At 43.9% G+C, this 21,586-nt stretch overlaps 2 protein-coding genes and 2 long non-coding RNA genes across 7 annotated transcripts; 3 read left to right on the top strand and 1 right to left on the bottom strand.

Moving 5' to 3' along the window:
• The first annotated feature begins 605 nt into the window (after window positions 1–605).
• On the top strand, window positions 606–4,218 carry LOC142899066 (uncharacterized). Of its 2 annotated transcripts, none has more exons than XR_012928682.1 (4): window positions 606–988; window positions 1,177–1,266; window positions 2,095–2,233; window positions 2,366–4,218. It is a non-coding gene; the product is annotated as an uncharacterized LOC142899066 (long non-coding RNA). The 2 variants fall into 2 exon arrangements; XR_012928681.1 differs by having other exon boundaries at window positions 616–988; window positions 2,095–2,227.
• A 1,036-nt stretch (window positions 4,219–5,254) lies between these two features.
• Window positions 5,255–12,889, top strand: LOC142899055 (protein-serine O-palmitoleoyltransferase porcupine-like). Of its 3 annotated transcripts, none has more exons than XM_076042484.1 (15): window positions 5,255–5,354; window positions 6,824–6,966; window positions 7,047–7,239; window positions 7,343–7,386; window positions 7,493–7,674; window positions 7,759–7,889; window positions 7,988–8,008; window positions 8,352–8,366; window positions 8,466–8,591; window positions 8,682–8,782; window positions 8,916–8,992; window positions 9,088–9,151; window positions 9,355–9,440; window positions 10,458–10,568; window positions 11,159–12,889. In XM_076042484.1, the coding sequence occupies exons 2-15, from the start codon at window positions 6,831–6,833 to the stop codon at window positions 11,258–11,260; spliced, it is 1,389 nt and encodes a 462-aa protein (XP_075898599.1). In that variant the 5' UTR covers window positions 5,255–5,354; window positions 6,824–6,830; the 3' UTR covers window positions 11,261–12,889. The 3 variants fall into 3 exon arrangements, with proteins under 3 accessions (XP_075898599.1, XP_075898601.1, XP_075898600.1); XM_076042485.1 differs by having other exon boundaries at window positions 5,344–5,456; XM_076042486.1 differs by lacking the exon at window positions 8,352–8,366.
• A 75-nt stretch (window positions 12,890–12,964) lies between these two features.
• On the bottom strand, window positions 12,965–14,307 carry LOC142899067 (uncharacterized). The gene is made up of 4 exons (XR_012928683.1): window positions 13,984–14,307; window positions 13,805–13,836; window positions 13,643–13,712; window positions 12,965–13,459 (listed from the first exon to the last, which is right to left on the bottom strand). It is a non-coding gene; the product is annotated as an uncharacterized LOC142899067 (long non-coding RNA).
• Window positions 14,308–14,837: 530 nt separating this feature from the next.
• On the top strand, window positions 14,838–21,211 carry wdr13 (WD repeat domain 13). The gene is made up of 10 exons (XM_076042477.1): window positions 14,838–14,963; window positions 15,464–15,551; window positions 16,068–16,299; window positions 16,684–16,793; window positions 16,900–17,030; window positions 17,211–17,518; window positions 18,641–18,821; window positions 19,247–19,388; window positions 19,650–19,768; window positions 20,370–21,211. The coding sequence occupies exons 2-10, from the start codon at window positions 15,511–15,513 to the stop codon at window positions 20,552–20,554; spliced, it is 1,449 nt and encodes a 482-aa protein (XP_075898592.1). The 5' UTR covers window positions 14,838–14,963; window positions 15,464–15,510; the 3' UTR covers window positions 20,555–21,211.
• Window positions 21,212–21,586: the final 375 nt, after the last annotated feature.

Genomic DNA, 21,586 nt, shown 5'->3' with positions numbered 1-21,586 from the left:
AAAAATTAAAATATATAATTAATGAATATGACAACCTATAGATATCATATCACACTTGGCTCTACTTTCAGCAAGAAAAATCCTTGCAAAGTATAAGAGATAATGCTCATCATTGTGGTAAAAGCGTAAAAATAAAAATAAAATCTTCTAAAAACAAATAAATAAAAATGGACATAATCGATTTAAGATTTAAATTCTTAGTTGCTCCAATTTAAAATACACTCATGTCCAGCTATTGAAAATGCTGTAACAAAGACAGCTTTGTGCAGCACGTTGTAGTCTGACAAATAGTTTCAAGTCAAACATTTTACAGATGAAAAGAACATTGTGGGGGGGAGAACTTTATTGCTCGTTGCAGTTTGTAACAATTTTATAACAGACTTAGAACAATCATTTAGGCGTTCATACGTAATATTCTCTTATCTAACGCTAACATTGAGCGCAAAAACAGAGTAAACAAACAAACAAAAAAAATCTGAAGGAAAAGAAAACATATTTGATGAAGTGTGGTAACGTGTGGCCCATAAATCAAATCATGTGGATACGCCCCCCTGACTATGAAAAATAGAATACAGACGATCCCAGGCACTGTAATTGATCTCTATTCACGCAATGAATAAATAAAAACAATATTATTAAGGTGGGAGGTGGACCCAGTACACAAAACATTAGGATTTAGAATAAAATCCCACTAAAAGACGAAGCGTCGTCTGTGGCTGGACTTGGTTTACCGTAAGTTTCGCGGGGGTGCGCACGCGTCTTGGCAACGGAAGTGGTGGTTTGTTAACTTCCTCAACAGACTAACCGCATATTTTCATGGAATCGCCGGGCATGTTGTGTCCGTGGGCTGCCCAAATCGACGGTACCCTGCAAAAGAGCTTAGGTTTTCAATCGGTCCCGGTTTAATGCAAACAAGAGGCGGTGAATGGCGTGAAGCGATCCGACGAGCAGCAGCGGTAGCAGCAGCAGCAGCTCATTTCACATCAAGGCAAGATACAAATGACTTCATACAATCACGTTTTGTCTGTAAGTGTTGGAGAAAAAAAGATTAGCTGAAAAATAGATCACGGACGTGTTTAAGGCGAGTTCTGAATTTGCGTGGGGGGGGGGGGGGACAAAACAACAACAACAACAACAACAACAACAACAACGAACGTGTCTTTAACGTGCTTACAGGAGAGGCATTCAAGGACCCCGACCATCCTGATTTTGCGCCGTCGGTGATTCCGAGCGAAAACAGCAGCATATCAAGTCAAACATGAAACGGTGAGGAATCCATGCAGTTGAGCAGATTTATAATTTTTAATCCATGTTTTGTCGATATCCAGTAACTGTTGCACTATCACCGAGGCCCCTGGGTTTGAAGCCATGCAGCAGCGTGGAAAACTAGCCAGCTAACAACAATTGTTAAACGGCAACGTTCTGAGTAACTTTTATCATGGATAACTTTGGAGTCAACATTCAGGTTACCACATTACATGCATGCACTACTGTCAATACTTAAAAACCCTGATTTATTCAAGATTTGATTCTGATTTGTTTACTTATCTTAAATTATTAAAAGTATTGTTTCGACTTGCACCTTGGAAAGTGTTGCGTTCTTTCGCTGGAGTGCAGCATGTTTTTGTGCTTTTGAAAACGACCCACTTATCCACTCTCCGCTAGGGGGCGTGGGAGAGATTTACATCTGTAATGCTAATGCAGAAGCTAATTGCTGTCTTTACTTTAAAATGCCGCCAATTTTCCCACGTGCAGTGACACTTGACAAATTGTTACAGTGACAATAATCTTGAGGTGTAAAAGCTAATGGTGCGGTATTTGTGTGTCAATCCAATATCAATGTAAATAACAGTTGAGTAACAAAAAAAACATCCACGTTAAATGGATTTGTGCCTTGTTTCAATCTCGTACGAACTTGTGGTACGACATCTTGTCACACACATGTTTCTGTTTGGAGAATGTGCACGTCTTCATAATTGTTCGTAATTGCCAGCTTACAAAGTAATTGTGTTTAACACTATATGTCATAATTAAGCGAGTTTCTATTATCTTGATTGCCTTTTTTTTTTTTTAACTTTTAAAACGCTATTACAGTCGAAGGAAAAGGCGTCGTAATGCTAGCATTAAACCAAAAGAAGAAGGAACTCCTGAGGATGGTACCACCATGGAAGTTCAGTCGTCATTTCTGATGGAAGACAATCAGACGTTTTCAACATCCCCATCCCAGGTTTGAGTCACTTTTTTTTTTATATATATATATATAAAGCTTGTCCTCTAAAAGACAGAAACAGTATTATTAATTCTACTGTACAAATAGTGAAATATTAATGTGAGGGTTCTGTGTTTGTCTGCATCTGTTTTCCAGAAAGGCGCTTTAACAAAAGAAGAAGAAGCCACTATTGAATCTGAATCAGAACCCACTGAGTCACAGACAACACCTCGCCCAAAAAAGGCACTCATGTCATTTCAAGTACCTGAAGGCATCCCAGGAATAGAAAAAATGAATCCCACTCTGCGACTAAGATCTGTCTTTAAACCAGCAGTTGGGTATATATGTGATCTGTGCAGCCAGAGTTTCACCAGCTCATCACAACTTTTGAAACACAAGCAGTTGCATGAAGGAAATTCAGAAGCCCTCCCCACAAATGAGACAGAATTAAAAGAACCCAAGCAGATTCAAGATCCCTCTTTTTCCTGCAATATGTGTGATCAGTCTTTCACTACCACTCATATGCTCAAGCGTCATAAACTACTGCATGTCAGAGATGGCAGGAAGTGCCCTTGGTGCGGCGTTCTCTTCTGTATACGTCATAACCATGTGTTGTTCCTGCCACAGTCTCAGTCTGAACAGGAATGTAATGTTGACGAGTCTGAGCCTGAAGAGCCCCAAGAGCCTGAAGAGCCCCAAGAGCCTGAAGAACCCCAAGAGCCTGAAGAACCCCAAAAGCCTGAAGAACCCCAAGAGCCTGAAGAGCCCCAAGAGCCCGAGGAGTCTGAAGAGCCTGAGACCAATGATGAAGCTCAAAGTGTTTTGACTAAAACACAAATAGAAAGTTTCCCCATGCAAGTTGCCACACCCACATCAACAGCTCCTGTACATTTGCCAGTGATCATTAATCCCCTCCCTCCACCCTCGCAAGGAAGATTTTTTATAAAAACTCCTATTCCTGGGCTAAGAAAGCTTTCACTGCATTCACTGAAGCCTCAAAATGACCTGCCTTTAAAACGTGTTCATTCCCCTCCACCCAAACATCTCAAGCTACCAACTTACTTACAGGTCTTTTCACCCCAGCGCCTTACGTCAGTATTTTTCCAGGTTCAGAGAAATTATGATTATATTTTGGAAAAAGCGAAAGATCACAAGGATGAGTTGGTTATTATCAAGAAGAAGCAGCCATGTGAGGAAACCGTCATTCCTCAATGCCCACAACCGGCAGTTCCTCAATCTGCACAGAGCGACGTTCACATTGAAAGAGAAAGAATTGCTTATGATATGGAGATTGTGCTCTGAACTAACTTTTACCACTTTGAAACAGCTAAGTAATGGGTATTATTTAGGTGCTACTCTTGTGAGGTCTTTGTCCACTGCTCATTTGTCCAGCACAAGAGGTATTTTGCTGAATACCTCAGTTTGGAAATGAGTGATGGAATTCTCTTAATGTGTCTTTTGCAAGATCTTTATGTTCTCTTTAAAGTTCTCACGAGATTAGCGTCTTTGGTAGTTTCAATTTCAGATTCATTGAATTGTTTTTTTTTTAATCTTGAAAGTGTATTTTAATGAACGTGACTACTACTCCTTATGCTGCTGCTATTTTTATCAACAGTACCTCACACAGTCAATGGCGAGTTGATGGAATGTATTTTCTACCTTTGTTTCCTGAAAAAAATGTTTTTTATGTATCTTGTACACCAAGGGGCCTTTCTAACACACGTGAATATAGTCTCCTGCATTCAGTGTATTTTGGTAGATATATCTAAGTGACTGAGGCTAACATATGCCTACACACATATACTGTACATATACACATATTAAACCACACTGAACAATGTCATTTCCAAAAGCAGTTTTATACCGTGAATGTTTACAAGTTCTCTTAAATAACAAAAACAGCTTCTGTTATTAGTATCCAGGATTTGGTTTGAACACTTCAAGGCCAATTTGAAATTTACGATTTTTTGTAAGGATACATGTGTAAAAAAAAAAAATAATAATAATAAAGAATTAAAAAAAAAAAAAAAAAACTCTGGTGAAAGTAAAAGTACGGATTGAACTCCTTTCCTTTTCAACTGTAGAACAACCAAACAGCTGATAGTTATGACCAGGGAACCACCATTAGATGTTTATACTTTTCACCACAGTAACCAATTTTCTTTTTTACATTTCTCTGTACTGAACAGTGACCCCAAAGCCGAGGTACTCTGAGAGGATTTCTGTCTAGAATGTGATCCGCTTTTATATGTAACTACACAACAGCATGGTTCAAATAGCTCCACTTCAAGCAACAACTGTAATAATAAGTGAATAACTTATTACAAATGTGGGGAGACAAAGCAGAAAGTTGTCAGAAAAAGAAATACTAAAGTCATGTTTAGATGCAAGAAAAATATACCAAAGTACAGTAATAAAATATTCGTACTTCATTACGTCCAACCTGTGCTCACTAGTATAACTCTTGTTTTACTTCACAGTGAGATTTATGTGGTTACGTGAGTTATAATCGTTTTAGTTACCCAACCATTAAATTGTCTCAACTCTTATTGCATGGTCATTTATGAATGAAGGCCATAAAGATTTATCTTCTTTATAAATCAAGTTTCTGCTACAAATATAGACTTTTAAATATGTAAAAATGGGTCATTGGGTTCATACAATTAGAATGTAAATTCAATTGATTCCACTGTATTTAACTTGTATTGCTGAAAACAATCAGATGAGGACATTTGCAGTTCGTTTAATAAACTACCTTGTAGGTCTGTGATTTGTACATTCTTTAACCAAACTCAGACTGAAATCATTATTTTAAAACCTTCCACCGAAAGCGATCGCGATATTTTCCGACACCACATCTAATGAAACGAATATAAGACTTCTCTGAAATCGTCTGCACGCTGTACACACGCTATTGGTCAGAAGGCACGGGTTTTCGGTATTTAGCTACTACGATTAGCCACGTTGTCTGTCACTTGGAGTTAAAGCGTGGCGGTGATTGGCTGATTTTTGTGAATCGCGACATCTGATTGGCTGATAGCCAACGTTTCCGCCTGGCTGGTAAATGACAGCCGAGTGGTGCTGATGCTGTGACAATGGGCTCCAGATAAGCGGCATCTGGACCGAGCGTGTCCAAAACACAGCGGTAAGCACCGGGAGGGAACCGTGAGGGGGCCCGGGGGACGTAGCCGGCCAGAGACACGACAAGGGCGGGAGGGAGGGAGGCACCAGCTGCCGCTCGGAAAGGGTAAGTTCGGCTCCGGTTCTTCCAGCCAGCTGCCTCCAGAGCGAGGGGGGCTGGGCAGGAGAACGATGCTTTCAGAACGATGCTCTTGGAGCTGTAAATCCTGGGTGAAGCTAGGTGCTAGGTGAAGCAAGGTTAGCGACCTTTTTGCGTCGTCCACGCATAAATCTGACGACTGATGGTCGTTGCACATCGGCCGAGCAAGACGTAGTGTTGATGCAGCGCGCTGAAGGCGTGCAGCTGTGAGTCAACTCAACCCCCTCTGGTCGACTGCATTGCGGAGACAGCGTGATCTTGTGCAAAATAGCGTCAACGTCTATGTTTGTTTGCACTAGGATGCTCCGGAATGCTGCTCTGCCATTAAAAACTGCCTTATTGTGTCAGGATCTACACGCTTTACCGCAATCTGCAGTATTATTATTTTTTTTTTATGTGAAACATTTTACATATGTAATTAAAATGATCACCCGGACATCCATCTTACTCAGAACCATCAATAATAGCCTCAGCTGGCACAGACTTGCAAAGCAGCTGGAGAGCTGAAATGGGAAATTAGCATTGGGGTCAATCCCCCACAGCTCAAAGCACATGTGTTTTCATCTGGTCTAAGTTTGGTCTGATCAATAAGTATTGTTTCAGGGGGAAGCTTTGTTAGCTGAAGCCAGGGGTCAGTAACTCTTGTATTGTTTGGATTTTTCTCACCTACACATTGGAAAAAGCCCATAGAAATCGTTTGAAAACGAACTAATCGCCAACTGTTTGTGGGTGCATCAGATTTGTGACATCTTGACAGTAGCCCTGCATCGTCACCCATGATGAAAGGCTGTGTTTAATGTAAGGGACGTAATGTATTGGTGGTTGTGAATTGTATTAGAGAGTATATTTTATTTACATGCATTAATGCTGTCCAGCTCTGGCTAAATGACAGCTTCCAGCAGCTTCAACACCTCTTTAGCAGCATCCAGTCTTCACATCTCGAAGTAACTTCTTCCTGATCCTCTGCTGTGACTTTTGAGAGCAGCTTGAAGTAGTCGCATCTCTCTCTTATACGAAGGAAGCTGATTAGTGATGGAATTTACTGAAATTTTCAAAGCGACTTCTGCTGGAATTCGTTGACATTGAGTTAATCGGGGTTTCGGTTTCAGAGATAAAATTAGAACCATCGAGCTGCCATGCATGATTAATTTCCTGACTGATTTCCAAGCAAATCACTACAGTTACCAACGCTGTTACCAACTTGCTCAGCTGGAAGGGAACAAATCTGTGCGGCCCATGCAAATCAAAGTACTCACTGATCTTCATCTCTTGCACTCAGCTTGAGACTTTTTTCCTCAAACCTTCTGCTTTGGCTCAAACCTTTCTCCTCCAAGTCTCGTCATGGGAGCGTTAAGCCGCCAGAAGTTCTTCCAGGAACTTCCTCATGGCTGCCTGCTGCCCACAGCTCAACAGGGCCTGGAGCAGGTGTGGCAGCTCCTGGTCATCTGCCTGTTGTGTCGCCTCCTCTGGATGTTGAGTGAGTGTTCACACACTGTTTTCTTTCCCTTGTAATAAGCCTATGTTATGTTTGCCTCACTGTGTCCTGTGCTCTTCCAGGCCTTCCGTCTTTTGTGAAGCACCTGGGCACAGTGGCCGGAGGTTTTTACACCCTCTACCTGTTCTTCGAGCTCCACATGATCTGGGTGGTCCTTCTCAGCCTCCTCTGCTACCTCTTCCTCTTCCTGTGCCGCCACTCCACCATGAGAGGCACCTTCCTTTCCATTACCGTGCTCATCTACCTGCTACTGGGGTAAGAGTGTCACCTTCTGTTCTGGCTGCTTTAAACAATTAGAGAGACCGTCGTGATTAGAGCTTCGTCCGAACTGAAACGGCTCTTGTTTTAATTTAATCAGAGAGCTGCACATGATGGACACCACCAACTGGCACAAGATGAGAGGTGGGCTTCCGTGTCTGTGTTTGCGGCATCATTTAACACGTTTCTGCAGCGACTCTTCCGTGGGCCCGTGTTTGATTGTGACGACTGCGCTGCTTCTCCTGTCCAGGTTCACAGATGGTGGTGGCGATGAAAGCCATCTCTCTGGCCTTTGATTTAGACCGGGGGGTTGTGGCCGGCGTACCATCACCCGTCGAGTTTATGGGTTATATTTATTTTGTGGGCACAGTCATCTTTGGTCCCTGGATTAGCTTTAACAGCTACAAAGAAGCTTTGGAGGGGCGTAAGCTGGTGAGCACAATGGAATATCTTTAAACTTAAAAAGACAAGCGTGGGCAAGCAATTTTCTGAGATGAGCTTATTTCCCCCCCTCAGTCCTTCTCCTGGCTGTTCAAAGTGTCCAGTAGCTGGGTGAAGAGCCAGCTCTGCCTTGTTCTCTCCAACTGCGTGGCGCCGTACCTCTTCCCTTACTTCATACCAGTCTTTGGAGACAAGCTGTTGCGGAGGTGAGGGGGACACGTCGATCCTTATTTGCCCTCTGCTTAGCAGAGCAGCTGGACTCTATTCTCATTACACTCATCACCTTGCTACGTTTTGTTTGCAGCAAAAAGAGGAGGAAGATCAGGTAACGGCTCTGCACGCTTCATTTCTCTCTGAGCGTGTTTGACGTTGTTGTCACGCCCCCTTTTATCGTTGTATTTATACTTGCATTTGTTTTCTGTTTAGCAGCCATGCAGCACCTTTACCTTCATGCATGTGTCCACCGTCATTTCCAATCCATGTGCAGCCTCGACTCCCTCACGCCCGTTCTCCATCCCCAGAACTTCATGACAAACGTGGCAAACCTTAACCTTGACAAACAGCCTCATCAGGCCGCATGTCAGTTAAGCACGACTCGAATTTCATGCCTCACTAATATTAAATGTTTCTCCCCTGCAAATGCTCCCCCCCCCTCTCTTGCTGCTCAGAGGCGCTTCAGCAAAGTACGTATTTCAATCTCATTCTGTACTTTTTCCCACGCGTGGGCCTGAGTCAACAGTTGTCTGATTTTTTTTCCCCCTCTCGCGACGCTGCTGCATTAGGTGGCTGTTGGCGTACGAGAGCACCATGTCTTTCCACTTTAGCAATTATTTTGTGGCCTATTTGAGCGAGACCACTACGACTCTGGCCGGCGCACGCTTCACAGAGGAGAAAGAGAACCTCAAATGGTCAGAAAAAAGACACCTGTGCACATCAAATGTGTTTCTTTCCTCTCAGATCTTTTTTTAAAAGCCTCCTTTTCATCTTTTGTCCTGCAGGGATATGACTGTGTCTAAACCGCTCAATATTGAGTTTCCTCGGTCGATGGTGGAGGTGGTGACGTCGTGGAATCTGCCCATGTCCAGCTTCCTGCACACCTGTGAGTTATTTCACAAAGTGCTTTTGCTTTATGGCCGCAGCTGCTCCGTGCTTGTTTGCTCTCAGTTCTGAAGAATTGCATCTCGTTCCGTCGGACGCCTCCCCTCAAACACCTGGATGCTCTCATCCCACAGATGTTTTCAAGAGCGCTCTCAGGTTTGGCACTTTCACGGCCGTCATGGCGACGTACACAGCCAGTTCCCTCCTGCATGTGAGTGTCTATATGAAACTGCTGTATACAGTACCGCAAACTCTGAACTGCCTTTGTGTCACGGTTTAAGATTTGAACTCTTTTTTGTCTGGCAGGGTTTGAGCTTCCACCTCGGTGCAGTGCTAATATCTCTTGGCTTCATCACGTACATTGAGCACGGTGAGAGTCACCCTCATGTTCTCCCCTCTACTTTGGAAGCATTCCATTTAGGGAAGGTGCTTAGCATTGCAGTAACGGTTAATTGCAGCCGCTATGGCACAGTGGCTCTGCTCACCGCAGTGCCTGTGATTTAACTTGTGTTTGGAAAAAGAGCTCCTGCACAAGCTTCATTTTATTGCCTCAGTCTCGCTTCTGTGTTTCAGTGTTGCGGAAGAGGCTCGCAGCCATTTTTAACGCCTGCGTGCTGTCAAGGAAATGTCCGCCAAACTGCACACACAGGAACAAGAAGGTAATGTTGAGCCTCTCACTGCTGCAACGTGGTCATTTGATTGGGTGAAACGAAAGTTCAAGCAATAGTTGAATAGCAGATGTAATGCTGCACGGTTTTATTGTTGGGATTGTATATTTTACCACTAATGCCGCCAAACAGTCTGGTCAGCATCAAGAGTATATTGGTTTTATTTTTCCGCACGCAGCTTATTTTGCTGGTCTTTTAATGCTTGAATGTAACCAGGCAGAAATGGAGTTCTTTCCATCTAATTAATTAGTGCTGCAGCAGCTTGCTGCACTTGCTTCACTTTCTCTCAGAGCAAAAGGAAGGTGGTGCTGAGCTCTCGTTGGTTCAGGAGATTCAGGATTAAACATGACTGTATTTCATTTTCTAACGCTTATATTGTTATAGTTTACATCAAATACAAAAAACAATCTTTATTTTTTTATTATTGTAAATGCTATTATTATGTTAAAGTTCAAACACAACCAATAGTACTTTAATAAAGGCATAAAAAAATGTCAGGTAACCATTTTTAGGTCACTTTAAATCTCATATCCGGCACTTCAATATCAGTAATCCCTGCCGTCCACTATTAAAATTGATGCATTCAACTGGCAAGTCACCCAAAAATACCCTTTCATGCTGTTGTTGGTTGCACACATCAAGAAAATGTTGCGAGGGGTGAGGCTCTCCAAGTGAATCGTGAGCATTTATGGCATTTCCAGAAGTGAAAGAGAAAAAGATATTCTGCACTTAATACACATGGCAGAATTTTTTTTTTTAAACATAAATAGCAGCAGATAGCAGGATTTCTAATGTGCTCTTTTTTGTCAAGGAGTGAAAACATGCAGGGAAACAGTGCAGGTTTCTAGAACCTTTGGGAGAATAACCTTGTGTGCAACAATCAAAAAGAAATATTGATATATCGACCCCTTGAGCCAAGTCTCTCTCTCTCTCTCTCTCTCTCTCTCTCTCTCTCTCTCTCTCTCTCCCTCTCTCTCCCCCTCGTCCCCCCTCACTCTCCCTCTGCAGGCACTCTGGGTGTACATGATTAATATTACATTCAGCGCTTTGGCAATTCTCCACCTGACCTACCTGGGCTCCGTCTTCAACTCAAGTGTGGACTACATTGAGGAGGATGAGGTGAGGTCAACGTGCTCACAGAGGGGGAACTGCATTACGCCTCTGTTGTCTGTTTTATAATGTGTTGACATGCATTAGCGCGAGGGGAGTGTACAGACTGTACAGGAAGAGCAGCGATGGAGGGAGTGGGGGGGATAGTCATGTGATAGATGCACAAAATAGATCAGCTTGAAACGACACCTGGTACTCATAAACTGCACGCAGTATGTGACATATGTGAATGTGTAAAGCAATACAGGAATGCAACCTCAGCTGTAATACACATGCACACACACACACACACATATATATGTATGTATGTGTATGCATAATATATATACAGGCCAGGGTGTCCAAAAAACTTGCCATCATTTTGAAAGCAATTATCTTGAAAACTACTAAGTCTAACTGAGTGAAATCAAACAGTTTAGGCGTTGAGCATCATGAGTTTATTGTAGGGCCGATTTCATAAGTGTTCAATGTGTACACGGCACACGTCAACTGGGTGACTGCGTGCGAGCATATTCCAAGACGCACAATGACTTCTCTTGATCTGATTAGTGAAAAGCAAAAAGTCTATGTTCACATTCGCTATTCACTGCCCCCTGCAGGATGATATCACCCATCATACCATTCAGAAGTGGTCGGATCTGAGCTGGACGAGCCACTGGGTCACATTCGGGTGCTGGATACTCTACCGCCTCATCCTTTAAAAAACAAAGGGACGGGGAAGGTAAACAAAGCAATAATGAGATTTCAAGGACAGGCGTTCCACTCCTGCACTGTGACCTTGGTCTGCGCCGGAGCGCGGAGAAGCGAATCACCTCGTGCACAGCAGCCAACCAACAGCCCTGCATTCAGGTTGCTCCGCACGTTGGCCGAGTTATCTATGATTGCAACCTGCTGGGGACTAGTTTTTGATAATCTCCATCCTCCCTCCACTCCTTATCACATTCTTTTCACCCTCACGTTGTGACAGCAGATGCCGACGTCTCACCGCGAGTCACAATCAATAGCAATCAGCAGAGATTGCTGCCGCTCCTCTCTGTGGACACGCGATAGACCCCGTTATCTAGGTTTCAGCATGGAAAGAGGCTGCGGGTGTGGTCTCCACCTGCCTCAACTCTTTTCTCATCATGTTCTCTAGATTTCACACACCAGGCTGGTGATTCATTCTTTTGATTTTCAACTATTTACCAACAGTACACACTGTTTGCGGCGAAGCGACCACTCCTGATAAATGTCTTGAAATTAAAGGGACAGCTTAGCTCAAAATCACTAGATACATATTTTTCCCTTTTATTTATTCTTCAGTCATCAAAAATCTTTTAGCGTCAAAGTGGGTTGCCACCAGTTCCATGCATGCCGCCAGTTCCATGCATGCCTGTATTATTTCACAGGTGTAGAAGGTTGAGGAAGGCTACCAGACGCAGCTACATAATCTTCAGTCGTTTTTCAGATTAGTGAGGAGTTGCACACTTTCCTCTCCTCTCACATGACGAGGTCGAAGAGAAAAAGGCAAATTCTCACATGACACCGCTCACAAGATCCTTTGTGAATCTGATACAAGTCAGACCTCCCTACCTATTAATTCTCTGCAGACTGTCACAGCACATTATGTATTTTTTATTATAAAAATTAAACGACCCCTTTAATTAGAAGTGCATCAGGGTTTGCTCACAGAGAATTCACTTTTGCAACAGTGGATTTTGGCAATAACTAAAATGTTGAGTATCACCAGAGATCCATTATTTTATCCCTTTTCGCATGTATACGGTAACCAAAGGTTTACCTTTCAAATGAAGAGAGCACAGGTATTCATTGTAATTGTTTCTCCTAACCACTAAATCTATTTATCATGTTTTGTGATAACATTTACTAATAGTGGTAGTGTTGATTTTCTTTGTTTTTTTTAATAAATATGATTTGTGATATCTTATAAATAGTCTTGATAACGCAGCACATTGTATGAAATATTTAGCCTCGATTGCAGACTCACACATCACACTGCTGCTTTGAACGACGCATTCGTGTGACTGATGATTCTTGGGAGTAGAAACAAACAAGCATCTGAATCAGATTTGTTTTTGCTCACAGTTGTCAATGTCTTTATTGAATCTAGACCTTCAGAGGAATGACTTCATTACTTGAAGATGTAGTGTTTTAGATTAGAGCCTTACAATGTTTGTGTATGCCTGAGAACAAGTGCTCGGTCTCTGCAGACGTCCCTCTCCAAGAATTAAAGTATTTTCAATATTGTTTTACTCTGAACCAATTTCTCTCCCTGTAAATGTGAACACACTGATATTCCTGTGATATTTTTATAAATATTTTACATGAAACGCTGTCTGCATTCTTTATTTTGTCCTGTGGAACCAAGATGTGAGTAATAAATACAACTCAGAACGACCATACGCTGCCATAAGAAATGGTTGTTTATTTGAATGATTATTTACAAGAAGAATTTGCGGACTGTTAGACAGTCTGTCTGGGAAGAGGTGGATTCAGGAAGGAAAAGAGGGAAGACAAACTTTTTTTTTTTTTTTTTTTTAGCTCAAAGCAATGTTTTACCAGGAGTGTATTTCTCAGCATGGAATACACCAGAGCAGACGGTAGGAGGAAATAAGTGTGGAGAGAGAGGGGGTGGGGGAGGGGAGGAGAAGAAACAGGGGTTGACCAACAGATGGTGATGGATGGAGATTGGGCCCACTTTCTCTGCAGTGAGGTGAGCAGATGCTGCGTTGGATCCGGTGATGCCACAGTTCAGTCTGCAGGCTCAGAGGGAAAGTGTGAGGCTCTCAGCCCTGTTTGCCCCGCGGGCCGCCGTGTTTGCGACGACAGGACCCCAGCAGTGTCTCCAGAGCCATCTTCACAAAGGCCTGGAAGTTATTGCTTCTCTCCCTTCGGCTGTCCTGCGAAGGGGATGAAACACAGACAGATAACTTCACTGGAGACACAGCAGTCACTGCATCTTCATTTCACACTCCCGTATAATAATCCCATGTCTGTTCCATTTTCCGAGCTAGAACAAACATGCTCAGTCCTGCCGTTTGGCTAACAGTGTTGATGAAAGATAGGTTTATGTAAATGTTTACCTCCTTGCTTCTTGTTATCATCTCCTTTCTGATCACCTTTCTTCGGCTGCTCTTTAGGACTCTGAGGTTGCTGTGAAGTCAAGAGGAATAAATAAATAAAAATAAAGCTGGAAACTACGGCTCAGAATGGTTTTCTGACTCTGTTTGACATCAGTTTCCTACCTTGGTAGCTGACTTCTTGTCCGACTTATTACCTGAAAATCATTGAAACAGTCACACTTGTTTAACGTTGTTAAAAAAAAAAAAAAAGTCCTTTCCCCCCAATGTTTCTATGGCAAACACTCAGCATACTTAGCAACCTGGTAAATTAAACATTTCTTTCTCGGATTTGCGTTGCTTACCTTTCGTTCCTGGCATTTTGGCTGTGCTCCAGTGTCTGTGCTGATTTCTGAGAATGCAGTGTGGTGTTCAACTCGGTCATTTATGGCCCATGCTTGTGAATGGCTGCGTTACTGGGGCCCCTTCGAGAAAGAGCCCCATGAACAAGCAAAGAGCCCCGTCAGCTGAGCAGCACAGCGCACAGCTCTGCAGGTCTTTGCTGAGCCAGGCGAAACCTCCGAGCTGACCTTGTAATACTGCTATTGTGAAATCACTGGAACTGTGTGTGCTCACCTATTGTTCATGACAAGACAGCATTTACATCATGTTACCGATGGCGCACTGATGATGTGTTGCTTCTGTTTGGGGTGTGAGGGGGGTGTATTAGGTCTGTGACAATTTCCTTTCATGTTTTATCCACCGTATCAGACACTGGATAAATCTGATAAAACAAGCAGATTTTTAATTGCAAAAATAGACAAAACGAGGGTAAGATCAGTGGGTGTGGACTCTGGGTGAGTTTTGCCAACCAGTGGCAATCACAGTTTGCATTTAGCTTTGTAAATGAATGACGATTGGAGCTAAATTTGTATTTATTAACATTCCCATTGTTTGTTAGCAGCATCTGGCAAGAGGATGACGTTATAATTTAAAAATTTACAATTAAGAAAAAAAAAAAAAAAAAAAAAAAAAAAGCCCACAAATTAAATAGCTCAACACAATTCTTTTATTACTAAACGTGTGTGGTTGAAAAAAAAGAAATTGCACATACGTGCACTTATACACCCTAAACTCCAAGAGCTAGAGATTGAAGCGGTTAGCTTTATTGGTACTATTTATGCAACAGTAATTAACCCAAAAAGGGGGGAAAGCCATAACCAAGAACAAAAAGTGAGTAATCCGTCCCCGGCGCCAGAGAGACAGACAGACAGTGGGCTGGCCACGCCCACCGCCGGTCATGTGACTTGTCATAGCGAGCAGCGATGGGAAGAAGCTAAGGAAGGTGAGACGCTTTCAGCAACATTTTTCGGTGTTCCCTGGCTGGTTTATCACACTATCGAGAACGACGCTCTGCATAGCAGGCGCAGTGTGTAGAGGTGTAGCTGCTCTGTGGGAAAACGAGCAGAAAAGTCATGTGTGCGCCACGGCATCGCTCGATGTTGACTAGCGTGCTAGTTGCTAACTCGCTTTGCGACGTTTTGACGTGTAGAAGGTTCACCTGCTGCTGATGCTGCTGATGCTGCGAACGCAACCATTCTTAATGTGACTGTGTTGGGATAGGTTCATTAATGTTGTGTCGTTATTCGAACTCATTATCAGTTTGAATTGAATCGTGTCTTATCGAGGAACCATTAAAATCTGCTTTATCACGTGACGTCGACGGTTTCACACTGGCGTTGCCAACGTGCTATTTACATCCGCATTGCAAATGCAATCCATTCAACGCAGTGCTTCCACCAGTTGATTACGACTGTTGACATGCTTCAGTGTTATCTTTGGCAGGACTGCCCTGGCAGTGGACCCCCTCCTTGACTCGGAGTGATTGTGGAATGGCAGCAGTCTGGCAGCAGGTGTTGGCAGTGGACGCAAGGTGAGATTCACCACTGTTCTAACCAACCAACCAACTAACTAAGGTCAAAAGTCAACATCAGGCATGGGCAAACTACGGTCCGAGGGCCCATATGAGGCCTCTTAAAATCTTTAATCCAGCCCTGCTGAATTTGGAAGAAATTATATTAATATTATGTAAGGAATAAAATTGCTTTCATCTATTTTTCCCCCCCAGTGTTTTAAGAGTCGTTTCAATAAAGAGCTGGAATCCGAGGGGCTTCAAAGACACACATTTTGTTGTCACGCTTCATTTTCAAATGATATTAAAGCACATGTTTACTACATCCATCCATCCACTTCCAAAACCCACTTCTTCCTGAGCTCAGGGTCTCGGGCTCTGCTGGAGGCTCTCCCATCAGTCTGAAACTTTGCCCACCTCTGGCCTAACGCGTTCATATATCTTGTGATATATTGTAAGCATTTTTATTTTTGCCTCTGTCTCTCACCGTACATGCGTAGATAAACATATACGTCTTGTCTTGTTGTGTCTCCGCAGGTACAATGCTTACCGCACGCCTACCTTCCCACAGTTCCGAACTCAGTACATCCGCCGACGCAGCCAGCTGCTCAGAGAGAACGCCAAGTGTGGCTTTGAGCCGGGGCTGCGCAGGCAGTACCTGAGGCTGCGCAGTCAGCTGCTGGCCCTGCGCTACGGGCCCCTGTCTGAGCAGAGCAGCTTCAGGGCCAGCAGTGTGCGCAGCTCCCGCACCACACTGGACCGCATGGAGGTCAGACCCAGAGTGACAGACAGGGCGGGCGGGGGGGTGGTGGAAATTCTGAAATGGAGTTCTTAAAGATTGAAGTTAATATTGGTTGATTCCTGTGTAGTTGAACATGTGAGAGTCCGGTGAATGACGTGACTCCAGTTTTGCTGACATTTATCGACGGCAAGACCAGACAGTAATGTGGTTGCCCATGCAAGATAAGCTGAGCAGCTTGGTTGAAATGGCTGGCTTTGCCCATGCAGAGGCAGCATCATTTACCTTTTAAGCATGTGATTTTATTTTATTTTTATTTATTTTTATGTGTTCTTCTCAATCATTGCAACTACAAGTTTACTCAACTCCTTGGAGATTATGTTGCTCCCCCCCCTCTCTCTCTCTCCATTGCAGGACTTTGAGGAGGACCCCCGTGCTCAAGGGGCCCGCGGTCACCGTCGGTCCGTCAGTCGAGGCTCCTACCAACTTCAGGCTCAGATGAACAGAGCTGTCTATGAAGAGAGGTGCGGAGAAGAAAAAAAATCAAAAAGAAATCATCCAATCACATTCAGCAACCAGTGCACCACTGCCTCAAGTTTCACGCTGTGTTGTCTTTCTTTGTGGATGCAGGCCTCCGGGCAGTCTGGTGCCCACCTCAGTGGCAGAGGCCAGCCGCGCCATGGCCGGAGACACCACACTGAGTGAAAATTATGCCTTTGCTGGCATGCACCACATATTTGACCAACATGTAGATTCAGCAGGTAGGTAAACGTCACATGTGACCATTTATGTGTATGAACCCTCGTACTGTACAGGCTACGTCGTCAAAAGTAGCCCACTTATCCCCCTCATGTAGCATCCACACCTGCATCACCGCTGTTGACAAACTGTGAGCAGGTCTTTCCCCTCAGTTTGCATTCTCTCCTGCTTTCCCTCATCAGTTCCGCGGCTGCAGTTTGCCAACGATGACAAGCACCTGCTGGCCTGCTGCTCGCTGGATGGCACTCTGTCCATCATGACACTGTCCCCGTCGCCTCCCACTGTGAAGGTGACCCTGAAAGGTCACGGAGGTCCCGTCACGGACTTTGCGTGGTCTCTGAGCAATGACATCATTGTGTCAACGTCGCTGGACGGGACTCTGCGCATCTGGAACACGGAGGACGGCCGATGCATCCGAGAGGTCAGGGATCCAGAGTCCAGCGAGCTGCTGTGCTGCACCTTCCAGCCCATGAATAACAATCTGACTGTGGTGAGTCCTGCCCCCCCCCCTCCCCCACAACCCCCTCTCTCTCTGTCTCTCTCTGTCTCTGTGTGTTCCAAATGTCTTTTCTTAAATTTGCATCCTATCCACAGAATTCTTTGGAAAGTTACAGTTGGTCAACATTAAGCTTATAATAAGATTTGTCTTTGGTTATTCATAATGAAAAAATAATGAAAATTATTTTGTTTTTTTTGTTTTTTTTCATTTGCACTTTTCCACACGGCACTGCAGCTGGCGTTAACGTTAATTATCTCAATCAGCTGTTCATATCATATATCATGCTGATGCAATGTTTGCTGGCGGAAATTTGTCTTTGTAATTTTTATCAAATTACAATTTCACGTTTTGATGTTGAGGTTCGTTTATGCCAAATATTGACATCAGGTTTGTTTGCAAACATTTGGTTCTTTCTTCCAACGTGGAGGCGCATCATGTCGGTTCCTTTATAGGCAAAGTGTTCATTAAACCTGAAATAAACTACCGGTGCATTTTGTAGTTGATTGTAAAGTAAATACTAGATTGCGAACGGCTCAAAAAGCTGTCCTTATTCCTTCGGTTAACATTTAACAATTGAAGCATGACTCTTCACATGACTCACACAAGTCATTCTCTCTTTGTATTATTCAAAAAAAGAACAAATTATGAACCACTTATTTGATGCCCATTTACTCTGCGTAGGCAATGATTTGATTCTCTGGCCCTTTTAATAATACAAAAAAGATAAAAATGACTTTGTAGAAAGGCAAAAAGTATCCATTAATGCCTAAGAGAAATGCTGCATAATATGTATATATAAATATAGTGTGTGTGTGTGTGTGTGTGTGTGTGTGTGTGTGTGTGTGTGTGTGTGTACATATATACATATATATATATATATATATATATATATATATATATATATATATATATGTATATGTATATATATATATATATATATATTGTGTAAACATAAGTCAGAGTTTACTCCAAAGAATTAGAGTGGGTAATTTGCTCTTAATAATTGCACATAATGCTAACCGCTAACCGCTAGGTCCGCTAATGCCTCCATGTCACTTGTTGTTTAGCTGCTGCTCTGGGCACATGGTGAAGGTCTTTGTCGGTGCGCTGCAGGTAGGAAACGCCAAGCACCACTTGCAGGTGGTGAACATCTCCACTGGCAAGAAGGTGAAGGGCGGCTCCAGCAAGCTGACTGGCCGCGTGCTCTCGCTCTCCTTCGACGCTCCTGGACGCATCCTCTGGGCTGGTGACGACCGAGGAAGCATCTTCTCCTTCCTCTTTGACATGGCCACAGGTGCAACCTCCACCTTTTCATCCATAACATCTTCTTCCTCTGACCTGCCGTCATTCAAATTAAGACTTCTATGCCATAATGGTTTTAATGTTGAGTTACTGTTTTAATGTTACTCACTTTTTTTTTTACTTGCTGATTAGTTTTGAACTACAACTGATACTGTCCTCCCTGTTTTTGCTTATTTTACTCTGATCTGCTTTTGATTTTATTGTTTGTGTATTTTTAAGCATTTTTAAACAGCGGATTTTATTCTGATATGTTTTAACCTTTGAGATGTGCTTGATAAATAAAACGTATTAGCGTTATTGTTATCATAATTATTTTTATGATGTATTTTTGAGGGCTTCTGCTTTTTCTGCCTCTGTTGGTTTGTTACTCTGCCTCCCACCCACTCACCCTAACCTGCCCCCCCCCCACCCCCTCAGGGAAGCTGACCAAAGCCAAGCGCCTGGTGGTGAGTGAAGGCAGCTCCATCTGTAGCATATCAGCACGCTCCTGGATCAGCAGAGAGGCCAGAGACCCCTCCCTGCTGGTCAACGCTTGCGTCAATAAGCTGCTGCTGTACAGGTCCGCAAGGCCCAGTCAGCCTTTCATTACAACAAAGTGTCTTTTTTTTAAGCCAATTTCCTTGCGCAAGGATACACAGTGACGTCAAAAACGATGTTTTTTCTTTATTTCTCTCTTTCTCTCTCTCTCTCTCTCTCTCTCTCTCTTTCTCTCCCTCTTTCTTTCTCTCTCTCTCTCTTTCTCTCCCTCTTTCTTTCTCTCTCTCTCTCTCTCTCCCCCTCTCTCTCTCTCCCCCTCCCCCTCTCTCTGTTGCGTCTGCAGGGTGGTGGACAACGAGGGGACACTGCAGCTGAAGAGAAGCTTCCCCATCCAGCACGGCTCGCAGCTGGTTCACAGCATCTTCTGCCCCCTCATGTCTTTCAGACAGGGGGCGTGTGTGGGTAAGAGCTCTGCCAGTAAAATAATAACTGTGCAACATCTGTGCATCAGGTTCCTTTCAGAAAATCTCGCATTGTGCCTTGTGCTCTTTGTTGGTGGGCGTGGGGGGGGGGGCTGAAAGGATGCAGTAGAATTGTCAATCAGTGGCATTTTTCAGAGCTGCAGCTGTTTGACGCTCCCTTGCAGCTTCACCTCACTTGACTTTTCTCACCTCGGTTGATTCCCCGCACAACTCTTCTTGTGTTGCAGCCTCGTCACTGTTGAAAGGAGGATATTTGTGTCTCTGATTAACACGAGTATCTCGCGTCTCACCACCGATGTGTCATTTTGTTGGAAACAAAAGCCTGGCAATGCTGATTGGCTTCATTTTCACAAAGGAAAACAGAAGCAATTTAAAAACCGATGTTTCCTTTAAAATTAATATTTCTGCAAGCTGCTCATTTCTGAGCTTTATCCTCCCTGATTTCTTCAGTACGGCCGTCTTTGCGAAGCTGTTTTTCGACTGTTGGGGCCGTCGGGCAGTGCAGAGACAGTGTCTCCCCCACCGTGTCTCTTCACCTCTAATCTAACACCGCGCACTCCCGATCGCTCCCCTCCTCACAGTGACTGGCAGCGAGGACGCCTGCGTCTACTTCTTCGACGTGGAGCGGAACACCAAGGCCATTGTAAACAAGCTGCAGGGTCACGGGGGACCAGTGCTGGACGTCAGCTTCAACTGTGACGAGAGCTTACTGGCATCTGCCGATTCCACCGGCATGGTCATCGTTTGGAGGCGAGAGCAGAAGTGACCCGACCACCGACCGACCATTGCAACGCTTCCATCCCTCCAGTAGCCGTCCCATCGCAGGTGTCTAGATTTTCTCCGGTGTGTAAGAGGCTGCGCTGTTACGCCTTTGTTTTATGATAATCGCAACGCCATCAGGCAAGAAGAGCAGTTTGTGCAGGTGGGAAGAATGCCTCCAAATGCAAGGGTGGGTCAGGGTGGGTTGTGTGTGTTTGTAAGTGGTGTGCCAGCACTCCCACAGCCAAGGCTGAGAAAGACGGAACACTACTCCCATGCATGTGTCATGGTTTACTCATACAGTTACGACTTAATTCATGTAAGGAGGATACAATGTCCTCTTTTCAGAGAAATCACACTCACTACTCTGTATCACTCTTGACAGTCCCTCTGGCATAGATCTAGTTCACTATTTATGTAACTGTTATCCAAGCAGCCTAATCGAGTGTAGTAAAGCCGCCTTATTTGCTGAAGACTCTGCTTTTACCTGTTTGCATTTGAGAACACGCGCATGTCTGTAGTCGCGTCACATCCCTCAACCAATGACAAGTGTTTTTTAAGAATCTGTTTGTACTGTGTATGCGGGTGTGTGTGTGTGTGTGCGTGCGCTCATGCTGTAATTTATTTAACACGCGTAAAGAATAAACTACTGTGACTGTCGGCAGCCTGGTTTCCTCTTTGCTTTATGACAATTATTTTAAAGCCCGAGTAGAGAGCGGAAGTGGTCATGACAGAGCAGCTCTTATGTAGTGTGGGGGGGGGGGGGGGGGGTCAAACATGCAGTGTGGGAGTGCGTTAGTCATTGTGTGGGACTTGGATATCTACACAGGATTCCCACTGCACCAGTGACTAAATGATGTGTAAATGCGCTGTTACATTTGGGGCAAGGTGTTATGTTTGCAGATGAGGTCTCCTTCATATTTATGAAAGAGCTGCAATCTTGTGATTTGCGGCCTCTCCTGTCTCTGGTTCCAGTCAGTTTGGGCCGCTTTGGTTCGAGCTGTCGGCAACACACTTTTCCTAAATGCAACCTTTTCTT

The sequence above is a fragment of the Nelusetta ayraudi genome, unplaced genomic scaffold (assembly GCF_046127955.1).
Source record: "Nelusetta ayraudi isolate G7.1 ecotype Tasmania unplaced genomic scaffold, CSIRO-AGI_Nayr_v1 ptg000070l, whole genome shotgun sequence".
NCBI lineage: Eukaryota > Metazoa > Chordata > Actinopteri > Tetraodontiformes > Monacanthidae > Nelusetta > Nelusetta ayraudi.
This window is presented reverse-complemented; position numbering and strand designations above follow the sequence as displayed.

What these genes read in the sequence shown, in the direction of transcription:
- LOC142899055 (XM_076042484.1), top strand. Translation starts at nt 6,831, where the DNA reads ATGGGAGCGTTAAGCCGCCAGAAGTTCTTCCAGGAACTTCCTCATGGC. An exon ending in CTCATCTACCTGCTACTGGG is followed by an intron (nt 7,240 to 7,342) that starts GTAAGAGTGTCA and finishes TAATTTAATCAG; the next exon opens with AGAGCTGCACATGATGGACA. An exon ending in CTTTGGAGGGGCGTAAGCTG is followed by an intron (nt 7,675 to 7,758) that starts GTGAGCACAATG and finishes TCCCCCCCTCAG; the next exon opens with TCCTTCTCCTGGCTGTTCAA.
- wdr13 (XM_076042477.1), top strand. Translation starts at nt 15,511, where the DNA reads ATGGCAGCAGTCTGGCAGCAGGTGTTGGCAGTGGACGCAAG. An exon ending in GTGTTGGCAGTGGACGCAAG is followed by an intron (nt 15,552 to 16,067) that starts GTGAGATTCACC and finishes GTGTCTCCGCAG; the next exon opens with GTACAATGCTTACCGCACGC. An exon ending in TGAATAACAATCTGACTGTG is followed by an intron (nt 17,519 to 18,640) that starts GTGAGTCCTGCC and finishes GGTGCGCTGCAG; the next exon opens with GTAGGAAACGCCAAGCACCA.